Source organism: Larimichthys crocea, chromosome XVI (genome assembly GCF_000972845.2).
Source record: "Larimichthys crocea isolate SSNF chromosome XVI, L_crocea_2.0, whole genome shotgun sequence".
Taxonomy (NCBI): domain Eukaryota; kingdom Metazoa; phylum Chordata; class Actinopteri; family Sciaenidae; genus Larimichthys; species Larimichthys crocea.
The window spans coordinates 22561545-22579840 of NC_040026.1; the positions used below are offsets into that span (position 1 = coordinate 22561545).

The following is an 18296-nucleotide window of genomic DNA, read 5'->3' on the forward strand; positions in this document are numbered from 1 at the left end:
ACAAACCACGACAGTAAAAGGCCGTAAAATATGCCATGAAGCGGGGAGTTGTTCAGCTCAGTTGGTCGAGCAGCCGCCCCATGTACAAAGGCTCAGTCCTTTGTCCAAAAAGTTCTGTGCCAGCCACTGCTTTATATCTGTAATGCAGTCCAGCAGCTTAGTACGTGCAGTGTTTTCGTTTGGTCTCACGGGAAAACATATCTGCAAATCGTCGGCATAAAAGTGAAAGGACAGGTTGTGTTTTTTTATAATTGATCCCAGAGGTTGTATGTACAATGAAAACAGAACAGGGCCGAGAATAGATCCCTGTGGCACCCCACAGGGCAGGGATGCACCTGAGGAGCAGGGGTCACCAATCACGACAGAGAAGCCGGGTACGACCCAAACCACTGGAGAGCGGTGCCAACGTGCTGCTCTATGCGAGATACAAGGACTGCACGGTCGACTGTGTCAAAGGGCGCTGTGAGGTCCAGCAGCACCAGCACCAGCACAGCAGGACAATATCACTGTGCACCTTTAACAGTGCTGACTCGGTGCAGCTGGAACAGACCCTGAGCTAAGACGAGTGTTTATAAAAACAAGCAGAACCTTGATAACGTTGGGTAATCCGCACCAGCACCAACATGATGTTGAAACATTTGGCACCACGCTGCTACTTTCACATTCATACAGAATCTGTTTATTTTCCTTCTCTGTATATTCACATTGCTCCGGCTGATATTTATAAATAATACGTGCTCCACCTCCCCCCGCTGTGTGCGGTGCAGGCCTCCGCGATCATGTACATACTTTCAACGCCGTCCTCACCTGACCACGATAGCTCTCTCTCACTGTGCCGTCCTCACCTGACCTCATTTGAGAGGGAATGTATGGGCAACAGAAGCGGAGGAGGAGGAGGAGGAGGAGGAGGAGGAGGAGGGCGGCGTCTCGCACTTATATAACAGGCCTCTAATGTATACGCAACATGCTACATGCACACGGCCGTCCTTGATCTGCGGTGAGTGGCACAAAAGACTGTGCGGATTAGACAGACTGAGAAATAAAGATGAGGCTGCTGTTGGAGGCGAGCCACGTAGGATTCTTTAGAAGGAGAGATTGTGTGTATAAGAGGAGGAGACGAGGGGGAGACGAGAGGGAGACGAGGTATTAGTAGGCCGTCCTGTCTCCCTTAAGGGTCCCAATGCTTGGATTTGCATTCTTCTGCTCCACTGTCCTGGTAAACACACACACACATTCGTGTTTGTGTGAAGTTCTTTCTTGCACATGGAGATGTGCATGTATGTGCAGTACAACATGTACTCTGTGTGCATGTGTGTGCAGTACAACATGTACTCTGTGTGCATGTATGTGCAGTACATGTACTCCGTGTGCATGTGTGTGCAGTACATGTACTCTGTGTGCATGTGTGTGCAGTACATGTACTCCGTGTGCATGTGTGTGCAGTACATGTACTCTGTGTGCATGTGTGTGCAGTACATGTACTCTGTGTGCATGTGTGTGCAGTACATGTACTCTGTGTGCATGTGTGTGCAGTACATGTACTCTGTGTGCATGTGTGTGCAGTACATGTACTCTGTGTGCATGTGTGTGGCTTTAAGCAGCCAGGAGAAGAAAATTTAGGGTCGTCTGCAAAGCAGTCTTTGAGATTCAACCATATACTGCAACTGACAGCGCAGCTGGCTGCAATGTTCTCCTGCCGCTGAGTGGAAAATTCCTGCTATGACGAAGCATGAAGTGTGTGTGTGTGTGTGTGAGAGAGAGAGAGGGTGTGTGCATAACACATATGTGAGAGAAAGAGAGAGACGAAGGAGAGGAGGGCGATCCGAGGGGGGTTGGGCCAGCGTCCAAACAGCCAGCGAGGGGATTGGTTGGCGGAAAAGCTGCCTTTGTGAGATCACAGCCCCCACAACAGCTTCCACCCACATGACGGACTTCATGTGAGGAGATGCCTGCCCACGACAAACTCATTTCAAAAAGTGTTGTTGAGGAAGTGCAACCTTCAGGTCATTCAGCATTCACACACTGAGTCAGCTGTCCTGCATGAATCACAGCTCTCCTTTACAAACACCATGCGGGAACTAGTAGTGGAAGTGAAGACAGTGCAGAGACACGTCTCGTGGGTTTGTAGGTCAGAGTTTTAGCATCTTTGTTTTTGTGATCTGGTTCAGCCTCAGGTTTGTCGTGAACCCTGTAGAACAAAGCTGCCCTAAAGTCAGACAGTGAACAGACCAAGTTATGATCTGCTGACAGATATTCCTTCTGTGAGTTGGTAGAGACCAAAAAATAGCTAAAAGAGACTGAAAATATGCGACGCTGGCCGCTGGACCTGGATCATCGGTGGAGCTGAGGCGGCTGAATGACACCTGGTTGCTCAAACGAGGCATTTGTAACCACACCCACCTGTCAATCAAAGCGTCCACGCTCTTAATCCTGCATAACTTTAAGCTTTAATATAACGTGAACAGGTGAGTTGTATATAAATTCACCCTCAGTACAGTTGTCATGAACGGGGAAATTAGCTACAGAGACCAAAACTGTTTTTTGTACCAGGCTGTAAACATGTTTATTTCTGCTGTGAAGTTTTAACATGGGGACTTATGGAGACTGACTCACTTCTGGAGCCAGCCTCAAGTGGACGTTAGAGGAACTGCAGCTTTTCCCACATTTGATTCACTTCCCAGCCACGGAGGTTACCGCTTGGAGTCCAAATTGATGCTGAGGTTGCTGGTAAAAACTTTATAAGACGTTATTATGTCAGTGTTGTGTTTACAGCTGGATACACTGCCCCCAAGTGGCCAAAAAAATCTATTAATTCTGCTTTAAATTTAGATTCAGGAAATGTTTTTACAAGTTGGTGGATATTTTATTTCCAAAACTAAACAGAATGTTTATATCAAATGTTTCATTTGATTCATAAACGTATCATCTGTGTTTGTTTATCTATATTCTGCATGTTTATGTGTTTGTGCAGCTGTTTTGACATTTCAAAGATGTCTTTCCACATTCTCTTCATCATCGACCACCAGATGGCGATAGCCTGCCAGGCTGGACATGTCACCCTCAAGTGACCCTTTTTTTTAACCTTTACTCCACATCATCATTCATGTTTTCATCTGCCGCTGGACGGACTCGAAACCTGAATCTTTGTTTGTACAAAGAAACAATAAGTGAAAACTCTCCAGCCGTAAATCCCATTTTACGTTCCGCATTGTTGCTTTTTGCCTCACAGGGCTTTTTTGGAAGGACACATTACTCTATATTTGTACTGTACGAGTTCGAGGTGTCACAGGGAAGCTGATCGCAGCCTTTTTCACAACCTGCTGAGCTTCTAACTTTAATCCAAATCGCAACAACTTGCAGCAAAAGCTCGGATCATAAACCCATGACATGAGGATTTTTAAAAGTAGGTGCACTGAAATTAAACATTTCACAGCTTTTTGACCAGGAAACCTCTCAGTGAGAAATCTGATCTGTCAATAAGTCAGACGGGATGCAGGGTGACGATGAACTGAGCAGTGCTGCCAGCTCCCGTCTTCCCACTCCGACACTGATCTGCTCCTCATTCATGGTTATTTCAGCAAACCGAGTTTACGTCCTGTTTGCTGCGTGCAACTGTGAAGAACATTTTCTTTCAATTATGCAAATAATTTTCTCCAAAGGGAGCTCCCTGCATACTGTGACAAACATAGAGGTCCTCAATATAAACAGGATTAAGCGCTCAACATTTACATTATCACCTAGAGAGAGTGGATGTGTGAGTGACGTGTCGGATCTTTTATAGTCGACAATCAATTCAGAGTCACACGTATCAGGATAAACATCTCTGCGATGCATTATCATCTGGATTATATATGAAGAAGACTCATACAGTGACATTTATTCTCGTGTCCGCACAGAACAGAGACAATGAGCTGATAACAAGAGAAGGTTTTTGTGGGTTTAATTTATTAGTCCATTAATGAAAACCCCTCCAGCACATGACGTAGCTGGCCGGAGAACTGAGAGCCAAAAAGAGCCAGTGAGATGTAAATTTAGTCACATATTTATTACATAAATATATAGTAAAATAGACCAGCGACAATTACCATAAAAATATCTTCCTTTAAAACCCTGACCATAAACAAAGATTTGAAAATCACACATCGACATTTACAAACACGCTGATTGTCTGGACCTGTCGTAAGCAGCCCACCACAGAAACCTGACGTCACACCACCCACTTGGACTCGTGTCGGGAGGAGGAGAAGGAGGTATAAAGGAGGTGGTGGGTGCTCAGGAACAGCAGGGGGGATTGGGTAATCGCGGGGGAGGAAAGACAGGTCCAGGTGAGAAAAAGAGGGTGGGAGGTTCTGCGAGATGTAGGTGTGGGTGGTGCGAGAGGAGATCACAGTAGATATTCGGAGGTTTCCTGCGCGTGTGTGTGTGTGTGTTTATCGAAAGACAAGACAGTGTGTATTCATTAAGCCCAGAGCGATGCCTAAAGCTTGACCGTTGCATGTTTGTTTGCCCCTGTGCTTCGAGGGAGATGGATCCTAAATATTGTTCCTTTTGCTTCGCACGCCTGCGACAGTGACGTCGTCTGAGAATTAAAAAACATCGAGAGTTATTAGAATATAAGAAAAATAAGATTTCCAGGTACTTCTTGTTACTTATTGTCTGGCTCAACCTGCACCAGGAGTTTGTAGCATCAGGGCAAAATCTACCGAGCACGGAAAAGTCTTTTCGTGTTACCCTGAAAATAGACGACTGATCTGGCACCTCTGGACAGAGACAGCGCTCCACGTTTCGTACAGTTTCCCTGCATACTGTGTCCTCTGTTACGGGTTAAAACTCGGTTATAGACACTGCGAGCAAAACGATTCATTTCACTGCATTGGATTTGTGTTCCCTTTGGCTTCTTACGCTCTCTAGAAATCTCCCTTTGGCGTGTCCTGATCTAAGACCTTCGTACGTACGACCCTGGACTCTTCAGCCACTCGGTGACTCACAAAGCTGAGTACAGAAAGAATGTCGAAGATACAAACTCTGTGGAGGGTAAGCGATCTTCTTAGTGACTCATAAGAGATTTAAGTCTCTCTCTTGGATTAAACATTAATAATATGCTCTGCAATAATCGAGCTTGTTTGCAGTTCAAGGTATCTCAGAAATGTGTCCACTGGTGGCAGCACTGAGCGACACTCGAGATGGTAAGTGAGGAAGAAACTCTATTCTTGATTTTCGTTACTTTAACAAACTTATTTTTAACATTTTGAGTCGATTAATTGATTCATATTATGAGCCACTGAGTTGCTGAGACATCCGGGTTTAAGGGGACGCTCGTCCCGGATCAGGACGAGTGACCCATGATTCATTGCCTGGATTAGACTTTGCATGGAGAGCAGGTTGACGCGCTTTCAACACAACTTGACAAAAAAACACCTCACATCCCGTCTTTGGCACCTTCCGACTAAACCCCGATCCTGAGCGGACAGGTCGTGACCCCTGAGTGTCTGCAGAACACGTCATAGTTTTCCCAGCAGCCTCTGCAGTCACAGTGAAGCGAGGAGCTCTTGAAGGAGTGATACAAAAGTAAGAAAAGTTGTTTGTTGTTTGTGGTTTTCTCTCGTAGCTCGTTTGCATGTTTCGTTTATTCATTTTTGTAAAACATCTACTGCTGGTTTGAAGTCATAATATGAAGTTATAGGATGTGTTTCCATAGTCACAAACGTCTACTGAGCAGGGTTCCTTGAGAAAATGACAAAAAGAATCAAGAAATCAAAACACAGTTTGCTTCAGTTGGTCGAATCTGATCATGTGTTTAAACGCACCGCCCCGACCTCGAACAGAAAGACAAAGTTAACTCCTTCCTTCATTCAGCTCTGAAGCTTTCCTGACCTTCACTGTTGACCTTTTCTTGATTTATCACGTGTTCTGGGACGCGCCTGCTATTTTTCCTATACGGGTGTATAAAAAATTTTTTTTTTGTATCATTTTGAGCCTCAACAGGACTGTGCATTGTAAAATAGCAAACACAGACAGTTCATAGACATTTTGTACAACATAGCCCCATCTAAAAATTAAAATCTGACATGGAAACATCAACCAACTGCTGCATACAAGACATAATTGTATAATTTGCCACCAGGTTTTTTTTTTGTCAGCGTTTGAAGCATAGTGTGTGTTTGCTAAAAGTTTTTAAGAAGCATGCTGAGCTTTCTGTACATGCAACACTGAGTCCTTCCTGTTGTAAACAATAAGAGCAAAGAAAATAAAAAATAAAACAACAAAGGTGGCACGGTGAAGAGGACGATCCGTGTGGACATGAAGCCTTAAAGAGGTTGTCGTTGTTGTTGGTTTGCTGGTGCTGTAAAAAGTGGCTTGGACCTGCTACAGAGTGGGAAAACGGTTCATAAGCTGACCCCTTTCTTTAGGTGTCAGAGCGTTTCCTCTGGTTTTGCATACAACAGCTGGCTTGTGTACTGTATGTGCCGAGAGAGCTGGATGTATGTTTGACAGGACGAAGGACGAAGGACGAGGGAGAGACAGAGAGGACGGAAAGCACCCTTTGAGGCCGGGTCATCAAACCTGAGCAGTTCTGAACCAATTCAAAACCTTTTTTTCTTCTTCAACCTGACAAACATTGCATATTTTTCTTCGACCACACAATTCGCATAATTCACCTAATCTCTGATCTATGTGTCTCCGATTGATAAAACTATCAATAGATGAGCTCATCTGTGTACATTCTTCGCTGTCTAGGCATGAGATTTCCCACCCGTTTACAAAAATATCCCCACGACTTATAAATCTCCTTGCAGATAGTCCGAGCAGCACGAAAATCAACTCGCAAGTCGACGCCACAAAAAACTATAAGTGCCTGTAAGTGCTCTTAGTTATGTCTTGGGATTTTGGTGTACTAGGCAACAGTCAAAGACAGTGTCCACTCAAAGCTATGTTCATCAACGTCTAGTGGATCGTAGTTCGGAGCGGTGAACGGAGCTCAATGTGCCATTGGATAAAAGGATGGGGGTGAGGAGGTGGAAGTGTCATCTCATTTACTCAACCAATAACAGGCACGATTTAAAAATCAGTCTGAACACTTAAAAAATCTGATGATTGATGAGAGCAGAAAGCAGATTTGAGCTCGAGGGCTTCGATATATATTCTCTATTTGTCGGGCTCAGATTTAGTCCTCAACTGCTACCGCTAATAATTCACCGGAGATTCGACTGCATGTATTTTCTAAGTGCAAGCCTTCTTGGTAAATCCTCTATGAAAACACGCTGTAGAACAACAGCACAGAGGAGGAGGAGGAGGAGGGATACAAAAGCAATCAATAAGGCCATCATTTCGAAAGGGAGACTAAATTGCAAAGCCCTGAACTGCAGCAGCAGCAGTAATCCGCTTTATTCTGCGAGTAACAGTCTGGCTTTTGTTTGTGGGAATCGTTTCTTTTGAAATATTCCCCATTCCTACAAAGCTCCCACATATAAACGCGTTTTTTACTCTCCGTTAGCCTCCTGAACACGATATTAGTTCAATTCTTCAAAGGGAATAACACAAGTCTAGGACAGGACTCTGTTTTACAGACTTCTGTCACGTACCGCGGCCTAAAAAGGTGCTTTGTTTTTTTTAGGGTTCGGGGAAAGCGAAGCAGGTCCAATCGGATATCAGCATTACAGACCTTCATGGCAAAGCGTTCACACACACTTGCACACACTGAACACGGATGCTGACATTCACACACACACACACACACACACACATACCTATATACATGCACAGCCTTGTGTTTTTTCTTTTTTAGCCATGCCAGTCTTTCAGTACATCACAAAGTTAAATAGTAAGCACACTGAAACAGAGCCGGCCCGCGGACGGAGGAACAAAGCCAGTTCCTCTGTGTGTGCCCCCCCCGCCCCGCCACCCCCACAAGGATGGATGGAGCCCGGCTTGGATGGGAGCCATGTTCTGCTGTATGTACACCATCAGCCAACTGGATGAGGGAGGGCTGGATATTGCTGCTGGCACTTTGACCGTAAAGATTATTACTGACGGTAAGAGCGGAGTTTTCTTTTGTACACGCTCGCATGTGTGAGAAAAGTTAAAATGAGATTTATTCAGGATCAGGACTTTCGAAATATAAATAGGTTGGAAAAGAAAAAAAAAAAGACAGAAATAAAGAAAAATCTTGTGCGTTTTTATTTTTCTATGGAAGCCCATTTCCACCAGGAAACAAAGTTAAAATGTTGGAGTGATACTGAGCCAGAAAAACGACGACGGTTTCTAACGTTACCTTTGACCAGCAGCACCACCCTGTTGCTTCGTTTACTGGATCTCCGTGTAGATTTTGTCATCACTGTATCTTCCTAGATTAATTTGGCATCTCCAGTCTGACTTTCACACGTTTAAAGTCTTATTATCTGTAACAACACTGTGTGTGTGTTTCTTATACTAATACTACAGTTTTCTGATGTGGAACATGGAGCACCACAGGACTCTGTTCTGGGTCATCAGCTTTTCTCTCTTCATATTTCTTCTTTCTTAAATTTCTTGACCAGATCACACACAGTCATGGACTTAATATCAACTGCTATGCCGACGATACTCTAGTCTACTTTGGAAAACTGGATGTCAGATAGTTTCCCGCTCTTAAATTCTGATAAAACTGCAGAGTTGGTAACTCAATCTTTAAAAAATCTATTAAGGCCGAAACCAAAGAGTTCCCTTTCTTGAGCTTTAACTCTTGTGATACATTTCTGGGTCTCCATGGTGGCGGAGTGGCTGTTTAATGGGATCTGGTGCTTCAGGGTCCTGCCTTATGCATATTCTACACATTTACAATCTATAGTTTTGTAATCCTGACTGGCTGTACTGGAATTTTACTATTGCATGTATGTCCGTCCTGGAAGAGAGATCCCAAGTTGTGTTAACGGTCATTTTTGGCAAGTATCCGAAACGAGGATTGTACAGATTTCAAAGCAAAAGGCAATTTGTCACTTGTGATACAGGGCTTTGTAAATAAAATTGACTTTTCCTGGAGGGAATGGGCTTCCATATAGTGCAGCGACAAACCCAAAGAATAAAAGACAACTCACAAACGTCACCAACAGACGGACGCAACACTCTCCCACCTCCACACATGAAGAAGTATGTTTTCATTCAGGGTTAAGAAAGAAGCAATGTGGGGGCATGATTCTTTGTGACTCAACATCCAAATCCTTGAAACCTTTTTTTTTTTGCTCCATTTGTTCAGGACCAAACACACAACATAAAAAAGATACATTGTTGTAAAAATTGAGAAGACAAAAACAAAAGATGAGCTAACAATGGTTTTTCATCTAAGGTTCATCATCATTTATTAGAAAATGTTCTTTTACCTGAGAGAATCCTTCAATAGCTTCCTTTACCCAGTCACAAAAAGTAGTGTGTGTGTGTGTGTGTGTACATGTGTGTGTGTTTGTGTGCGTCTGGAGTGGGTCTCGCTGATGCTCTCACGGGTGGGCGCATTTTCAAAAGCAATCATTACATTTCAGCACAAATGTATAAATAAGATCTGACGAGAAGAGAAAATACGCCGAAAGGTTCACTCGCTCAATTATTGCACTTCATTAAAAAATAATTGTAAACTTTATAATTAGTAATTTAACGTCTTTGCCTGGAGGCTGCGATTCTGTTTATTTTGCGGTTGAAGTAAAATCGTTAAATGGTGGAAAAGGCAATTGGCTTGGGTACATTTTTTTTTTTTCCACACATGGCGGCTCGGTTCGGCCGTTCTGGGGAGTTCAAAGTGCATTTTAGTCAAGTGCTTAAGTACAACTGATGGTCCACTCAGTGGGGAGAGTAGATTTCTCAAATCCTTTCCTCGCGTCTCGACAGCAGAAGTAACGGGTTAAGTAAACTTGCTTGTGCTACGTACGTCCCACTGACAGACTTCCAGAGTACTCTTTAAAATTTACATTAACTTGGTCGCAGGGTAGAAAAATTAAAGCTTCACACACAGAAGGATTGACTCTAGGGGCTCGTCTTAATTGTGGAAAATTCGAGGTTCAACCCACCAAACAATGAGAGCGTCACGTCAAGTCGACATGAGTAGTACCCAAACTTCCAAACAACACACACACACACACACACACATACACACACACACATAGACACACACCACTTTCTGGGTAGTTTACAAAAAACAGCACATCTTGTAGAATCCTTATTCTCCATAACATCCCCAGTACCCCTCCTACTTGTTCTCTGAGACCCGGACTACCGTGACGAGGACCAGCTGAAGGCCAGCTCGTCCAAGCAGGCAGTCCCCCGACCCTTGTCCACACGAAAGTAGCAAGGGTCTTCAGGTCATGTAAAGAAACTCTTGAATTCGAGGCCGAATTTGATTTCAGAAGCGAGAAGACCGGCTCGTTATTACACGGAGCTCGTCTGTTTGAAGGGAGCTGGAGGGAAATTGCATAGACATCTTGCTACTTGCATGTCTTCACAAAATATACATTTGGCATAGGGCGGGCGGGTGGGTGGGCGGTTGGGGAGGGACCAAACACAACCATAAAAACCAAAAAAACATCACAGACAATCTCCACCCTTGTCCAACGTGTCAACATGTGAGAATAAACCCAGGATCATAAAATAGGAGGGATAGGCTTGGAAGCCCCCGCGAAGCCAGCCTCAAAACATTCGCTTTGCTTGATGTGGTCTGGTCTTAGGGGGTGTCATTACAGACCGAAATTACTTTCAGCTTTAACCAGTCGGAGCCGAAAACAAATATAGTGCTCAGTCCAAACTGTCATCATCGTCTTAAGACTCCATTTACACTTCATTTCAGTGTCTCTCTCGGGTAGATCAGACAGCTACGGGATCAAACAACTCGTTATGAAGGTGTAAACTTAAGTGTAACTATGTCAGTAACTATTATCGATCCTGTCCTCCGTGATAACAGTAAAGTTACGCCGAAATGAGCTGTGTCAGTTTACGGACAGTGTTCAGATTCGGCATCTGGCCTGTGACGTGTGGCTTAGTGTGATTTAAAGTGTCATCCCATCGTTTTCTCTGTTTTATATATCAGGTTTCTCGGCTGGCTTCTCGGAGGCCACGTCGTGGCGGACAAATCCATTTTGAACTATGACGTGTGTGTGTGCGTCTCTCGCAGCCAAGTTAGCCGACGATCAATGCCAAGTAATAACTCGCTTACGTTCTACTCACGTCTCCCACCTCCCACCTCTTTATTAAACCGATCAGATCTGCTAAAGTTGAAGCCAACGTGGCTGCCGGGCGACACACACATCGATAGTTATCTGAATCCATAGATGAACACACACACACACACACACACGTACACAACTATAGGCATTCATGTGTAGCGTGTGAGAATATGAACGGTACGAATCGATCTCTTTGCAAACAAGAAGAGGCACAGGGTTTATGATTAATGTCACGGGGCACTTCTGAATATGGATAAGCATGCACATGTGAGAGAGTGCACACGAACTAACGTATGAAGCATTACACTTTGTTTTCTCTCCTTACACGACCGTGGGATGGAGCGGTTAGATTTATGTTGCAATAACTCTTGAGTGTTGTATGTTTTTTTTTTTGTATTTACATCCTTGGTTATGGCCAAAAAAAACGAAACTTAATGAAAATAAAATAAACAGAAAACATACAAAAATACATAACATAGTATTGCACCTTGCAGATGGGCAATATATATATATATTCTCAGTTTTGTTGGTTGTTTTTGTAACATCTATTTATGTGACACCGCTAATCCTTTCTGCTGGTGTGTGGAAGTTAGGTTGTGGGTGCCGGGCTCAGGTCCAGCCCCCTCTTGTCAGCTACATTCAATACCATAAAACACTCAGCCATTACAAAAGTCATAATCCCTCAGTCTCTGGGCCATTCACATTTTTGTTTGTTTTGTTTTGTTGTTGTGTGTCTACAGACTGTGCCTTTAAAAGTTGGAGAGAAGCGCTCACATTAGCAGATGATCTCTAACGTCTCACCGTCATCCGAGAACCCAAATCGATAAAGATAGAGAGAGCGAGAGCACAAAAGCTTGAGGGAAGAGTCCTTTTGTAACTTCTACTGATGCGTACACACAAGCACATATTATCTTTAACATATACATTGTTTTGTTTTTTTAAATCTATATATGCATCTCTGAACTTTCACATGTGCCTGCAAAATATGACTCCTCCCAAGTTCCTTTGAGTTTTGTGTTGTGTGAGGTATGACGAGATTGTTTCATTTTTTTTTTTAAATTCTTTTTTGTTGTTTTTTTTTTCAGTTTCTGTTGCATTATTTTTCCTGTTTAAGTTTTTTTTTTATCTCCAAAGTTTTTTTGTTTTTTCATTAAAAAAAGAAACAAAATATAATAATAATAAAAAAAGAAATTCCTGTTTTTATTTTGTTGTTTTTTTTTGTTGGTTGTAAATTCCTCCTGATAAAAGGGGACGGACAGCTGGACAGACACACAGACAAACAGACCAGTTGGCTTATCATCAACACAAACTATAGATGTGAAAAAGAAGTGAAATATTTTCTGTTACACTGCACGCATGGTCAAAAAGTGACTACAGCTGTTTGTTTTGTTTTTTTGTTTTGTTTTTACCTTTTTTTAGTTTTTAACCTTTTTTTTTTTAAAGTTTTTTTTACACAGAGCAGATTTAAGCGTCAAAAACAAACAGAAAAATAAGAAAATGATAAAATGAAAAAACAAAAACAAAAGAAATCTCCAATCATTTTTTTTCAGGAGTCCTTTTTTTTTTTTTTTAAAGTCATCTCTTTTCATTTTGTTTTATGGATTTATAATCATTTCATATATCTTTTTTTTTTCTTAATCTAAATCAGACTCAGAAGGTTTGAGCAGCATTATAACCCCTCCTGTCACACACACATACCCAGTCAGCTCACGAAAAACAAAAAGGACATCGAGAGGTGTTTGTTTTTTTTTTGTTTTGTTTCTCAGTTCTTTTACAAAGATGTGTTCGAATCCCAAACCTGCATCTCTGGAATGTGGGATCTCGATCTGATCCTCACCAAGATGAGAAGTTGGAGTTGGTTTATCCTTTTCTTTTTCTTTTTTTTTTTTGGAGGGAGCTGAGGGGGCGAGGAGGGGAACATTTGGGGTTGTCAGCTGGCATGGGAGCGAGGGCTCATATGGGGTTGTTGTTGGGAGCTGAAGGGGAGACATCGCCGTCTCCCTTCCCGTCCTCCGAGTGTTTGTTATTAGAACGTCGTCTCTACAACCGGCCATATCGCCCTCCCTCGCTCATGTCATCGATGGCAGTGAGGGGTCGAGGCCCTCAGCTTTTCCTTTCTTTCTTTCGTCTTTGCAAGTCTCTCGTTCCCGTCGCCGCTGCTTCGCCGTTCACATTCATCCGGTGGTTGCCGCTCTAAAAGGGGCAGTTATGGCCAGCCTTGTCTGACAAGGGAGAGGCCGGTATCCCGTTTGATTTGTCAATGATTCTGGGCCAAACTCGGGGTGTCTAAAGGGGGGGAGAGGGGGTGGTGATAGAAGGGAGGAGGGGGGTGTTTGAAAATGTCATTTTACTAAAGGATCATGGGACAATGAGTACTACAAGGAGAATGAATAAGTGCTACTCCGACGACGACGCAGGGATCTTTCTCCACCCTCAGTCGGGTCGGTTAAGTCGTGGGGGTCGTGTGCTGTTGGTCTAATACTGACAACAGGACAGGTTTGGGACTGAGCCCACTGCGACTGCAAATCTCTGTTACACAGAGCAGCCAAAAGTCCAAAACAGCTCTGCTTTACACAGAACAGAGGGGGGACTAAACCCCCCCATCGACGGGTGGTGTTGGTTAAACTTTGATGAGTAAAGGTCGGGAGGGCGGGGGGCTGAAGGGAGGACTGCTGCAGTAGTGCAAAAACTCCACTCCGATACCAGCCAGGCTGGGTGGTGGTGGTGGTGGTGGGGCGGGGGTTGATATAATGACGATGGGGTGCAACTCAGTCAGAGCTAGGCTCCAGAAAGGGGCGTCGTCGTGGACTGGAGTAGGACAGGTGATGTGATGATGCTCATGCGTTCCAGTTGCTCCTCCCGCTGCAGAAGAAGAAGAAGAAGGAGTGAAGCCGTCCGCCTGCCACGCGTCACTCCTGGTGCAGGTGAACCCAACCTGTACAAGTGCCCAGCATGAGCTGCTGCGTGGCGTTGAATATAAAATAGATTTCTTAGTCTCTCTCTTTTCTGCCATTAAACCCAGTTAGACTTGGCTTGGCCCCAGAATTGGAATGAACAGAGCGGGCTTTTAATGATCGAATCGAAACATTCTCGAATGGCCGTTTTGGCTCGTGCGCTGCGACGTCTGCCGTGGACGTCTGCACTGAGACATTTACTGTTATAGTGGTGAGCATTGGTAAAGTGCACGACACTTAAAAGAGCCTCTGGAGAGGCTTCGTTCCTGTTGAGAACATTCCACCTCTTTACGTCTAACGCACTCTATCGAGATCCAACGGCAGTCGTCGTTAAGTGTGGAAGATCGCCATGACGCGGAGGGGAAACTGCCCTTTCTGTGCATGCTAATTCAACGGACGTGGCCACCACGGGGTTTCAGTTACTCTCCGGTATCTCTCCTCCCGCCGCGACGCTTCGATGGGCGTCAGCTGGGCTGCGCATCCTCGCTGTCCTTCGTCGCTTCTGTGAGTCGATTTGTTCCGTTCGTTGTTGACAAAAACAGGCAAATCCAAATTTTCAAAAAAGATGACACTTGGTCCCATATAACAAAAAGAGATAACCCGAATGTAATGGGTACCATTCCCCGCAGTGGGGGTGATGGTCGGCCCTCCTGTCTTCAGTGGTATTTCATTTCAACCAAGTGATAGCACTGAGGGTGTGTGTGTGTATGCCGTGAGTGTTTTTTTTTTTTTTTTTGTCTTTTCCATGACTACAAGTGTGCACCTACGCAAAAAAAAAACAAAACAACAAAAAACATTATGCACATCTGTGTGTTAATCTACACATGCGCCAACTTGAATGGTGTATGTCTGCGTGTAGGCTGTGGGCAGCTGCCCCGTGTCCATAGAGGTGAGGTAGTGCCTGACACCACGAGGGCAGTTTACTGCTGCCCCCCAGCCTGGTGGGTGTGTGTGTCCACTTTTGAGGTAAATGGTAGCCTTCTTGGCATTTGCCTGCTCTCAGTGACGCCCATGGTACAATAAAAAAAAAAAACTAAAGAAAAGAAAAAAGGCAAATGTGTATGGAAGCCTGGAGGGGCCACACTGAGCTGGAGTCCGTGAGGAGAGGACTCTGCACAAACCCTGCAGGTTAGGGTTGTATAGATTTCAACACTGCCGCGCAGTGCATACAGTAAAATGAGGCATTCACGTTACTTTGAGGTGATGTGTGTATTCATGTTTGTGTGTGTGTGTGTGAGAGAGACACACACACATGTATCTTTATATATATGTATATATATGTATGTAAGTGTGTGTGCGTGTTAGAGGAGTTTGCTGGTGGTTGCTGCTATTCAAAACCTCCTTGGGAGATTTACGTCTGACCTCTGGCTCTGAATCTACAGTCCACCTATTAAATCTTCTCTCTATCGCTCCTCCTCCCTTCTTCTTTCTTTCCTTTCAATGCAGTAACTCCTCGGAGAGAGAAGGGCTTAATTGTCATGCATAAGACGCTAGAGCTGCTGGCACAAGCAGCACGGGCAATGACAAGGCAAGTCTGCTCTGTGTGTGTGTGTGTGTGTGTGTGCACTGTATGTCACAGGAGCCGGTCCAATGACACAAATGAAGGTAGATATGAAGCCATGGTCTGTTTTTTTTCCCCAAAGGTAGACAACACATTTCATAAAACTGGAGTAGCTTTATATAAATATAGCACCGGTTTTCAAAAAACAGCTGTAACGGCTCAGATTGAAGTCGAGGAATTGAGAATGATCTGGTTGCTTTTGCTTTACTGCAGCCATCACACACCAGAGTGACGCTTAAAGCGTCGGCTGAAATTTAAAAAAATGTGCAGTGTTCACTGTGTGTGTGTGTGTGTGTGTGTGTGATAACATGTCCATGTTCTCTGATTTACTGCCTTAACAGTTACTCAGAAATAATACTGAGAGGTGCTGGAAACATTGGGAGGGGGTGTATGGACCCCTGCAAAGAGCGCTGCTCTGAAGAACTGAGGTGGAACAGGCTGTGGCTGAGTGTGTGTGTGTGTGTGTGTGTTGTGTGTATCGTGTACGTGTCTTGGCAAATGGCTACAACTCTTACTAGATAAGACATCATGCTCAGACAGAAGGGCCCCCACACGGATTTTTAAAACAGGGGTAAGTAAAAGGAGGAGAAAGAGGTGGAGGAGAGGGTGTTCAAAAAACAAGATCCTCTGTTTGCTCGACTCTCCTGTTGCTGGTGTATTGTTCCTGTTATCGTTGGTTCCAGTTTTTAAACCACATACTGTAAATGTGATGTTGGAGAAATGCAGATTTCCTGCCGAGAGGACTTTCCCTCCATCCTTCCCCTAGAAAAACGATGGCCGTTCCCATCTCTCCCAGTTTTTCCTCTTCCCTTTTTTATTTATTTATTTTTTTTGCGTGGTGGCAACTTCACACTTCCTGGTCCTCGAAGACCTCCAGGAAGAGTGGCGGGAAGAGTTCGTTGGGGCACTCCACCTTCATGTGAAGGAAGCGGCTGGCGTGGCACGCCCCGATCATCCGCAGGTCCGTCACCTTCATCAGGAGCTTCGGCCAGAAGTGGGGAATGTTGTGCTTGCGGTAGTTGATGTAGTGCTCTAACGCCAGCAGGTAGGTCTCCTGGCACTTCTCGATCTTGTCCATGGAGGTCAGGCCAGAACGGTCTGGTGACAGGAAAGGTTGACGGAGGGAAGGAGGAAGAGCATGAGTGAATGAGCAATTACCAACAATGCAAGTTCATGTTTCATCGTTTCAAATAAACAAATGTTAAATAATTCAATAAACTGTTTAATACTGAGCTAAAACTGGAGGATTTAACACAGATCTGAGATCAGTTTTGAAATACTACAGCTCACAACAACAACATCAAACCGATAACTGGTCGCGCATCTTCACGAAATATGTGGTTACGTTTGGTGATGTACTCGCAGCATAGCTGGATAAATGCACAAGCCAGTCAGGAACATGTTTGTGCAGTCCGAGTCCATTTAGTTTATTTCTTTCAATAAAGTGTCGTTTAGTCAGATAAAAATAAACTTATCACTGGCCGAGCTTGTTGTTAGCTCAGGACCATCGACTCGTGTCCACTAACTCTGTAATGGAGCAGTTTAAACTTAAATAAAGTGAAAAACAGCTGATGAGCTACGGTATGATTTGCAGCTGGTCAACAGTGATAAATGTGGACTCTGCTTTTGTAAAACGCTGGTGTGAGCGAGCCTTAAAGGTGCAGCGTGTTGAAGGACTTAGTGACATCTAGTGGTTGAGTTGCAGACTGCAACCAACAGAACACTCCTTGCCTCTGACTCCAGGCATGAAGGATAAACTACAGGTGCTTGGTTTATTCTGTTTATCCTGTTTCTGCCTCTTGTTGAATGTTACACACTGAACCTTTAAGATAATAAATAAGTTCCTAGACAAAAGAAGAAGGAACATATTTCATAACTAATCTTATTAGTTAGTTATTATTATTATACTGACACATCATCTTTTTATTTACATCCCATCATGTGTCTAATAGAGTTTCTCCAATGAATCACATTACAGATGAGCTTCCTGTCCTCCTCAACACTGAATACATATGTAACTTCTATCTGCAGACCATAATTACATTCTGACTCACAATAGGCTTCACTTCACTTTATGCTGTGCAAAGCAGCGGGTAATGAGTGGGAATACGGACTGAGGTGGTGGAATTGTGTATGCAAGGTCACGAAGAAAATCTACATTACATGAAGCTCCCACGCTGCCGGAGCTACGAGCAGCACAGTCACACAGCAGCTTTAAGGTTTAGAAGTCAGCAATAACCTGAGCTCATCAGCAGCACGGCCTGCAGCAGCGCCACCTCTGTGTCGTCCAGGTTGAACTGCGCCAGGCTCTTGCCCAGATCGAAGATGGCGTCCGACACCACGCCGAGCCCGCCGTTCTTCAGCTGCTCGCACTTCACGGCCATCTCCCCGCTCAGCGTCAGAGTCTCGCTCTCCGGGTCGTAGCGCATGGCGGCTCGCAGGGACATGATCTCCATGCAGCAGCCCTTCAACAGGATGATCTGGTCTTCACAAGGTAGCTGTGGAGAAGATCGTGAAGGTTTAGTGTGAGGTTCAGAGTGAAGAGAGAGTGAAAAATGAGGGAAGTTATTGATGATAAAACATAAACAAATAAAAAAA

At 44.2% G+C, this 18296-nt stretch overlaps 1 protein-coding gene across 11 annotated transcripts in view; it reads right to left on the bottom strand.

Annotated features, from left to right (window-relative positions):
• Window positions 1-12819: 12819 nt before the first annotated feature.
• The window catches only part of LOC104929205 (thyroid hormone receptor alpha-B), a 188901-nt gene continuing 183424 nt past the window's right edge, over window positions 12820-18296 (bottom strand). For all 11 annotated transcript variants that reach the window (XM_027289788.1, XM_019277736.2, XM_027289789.1 and 8 more), the window contains 2 exons: window positions 17938-18196; window positions 12820-16796 (listed from right to left, as the gene is read on the bottom strand). In XM_027289788.1, the coding sequence (XP_027145589.1) occupies window positions 16546-16796; window positions 17938-18196 (510 nt within the window). In that variant the 3' untranslated portion in view covers window positions 12820-16545. The remainder of the gene's footprint in view (window positions 16797-17937; window positions 18197-18296) is intronic.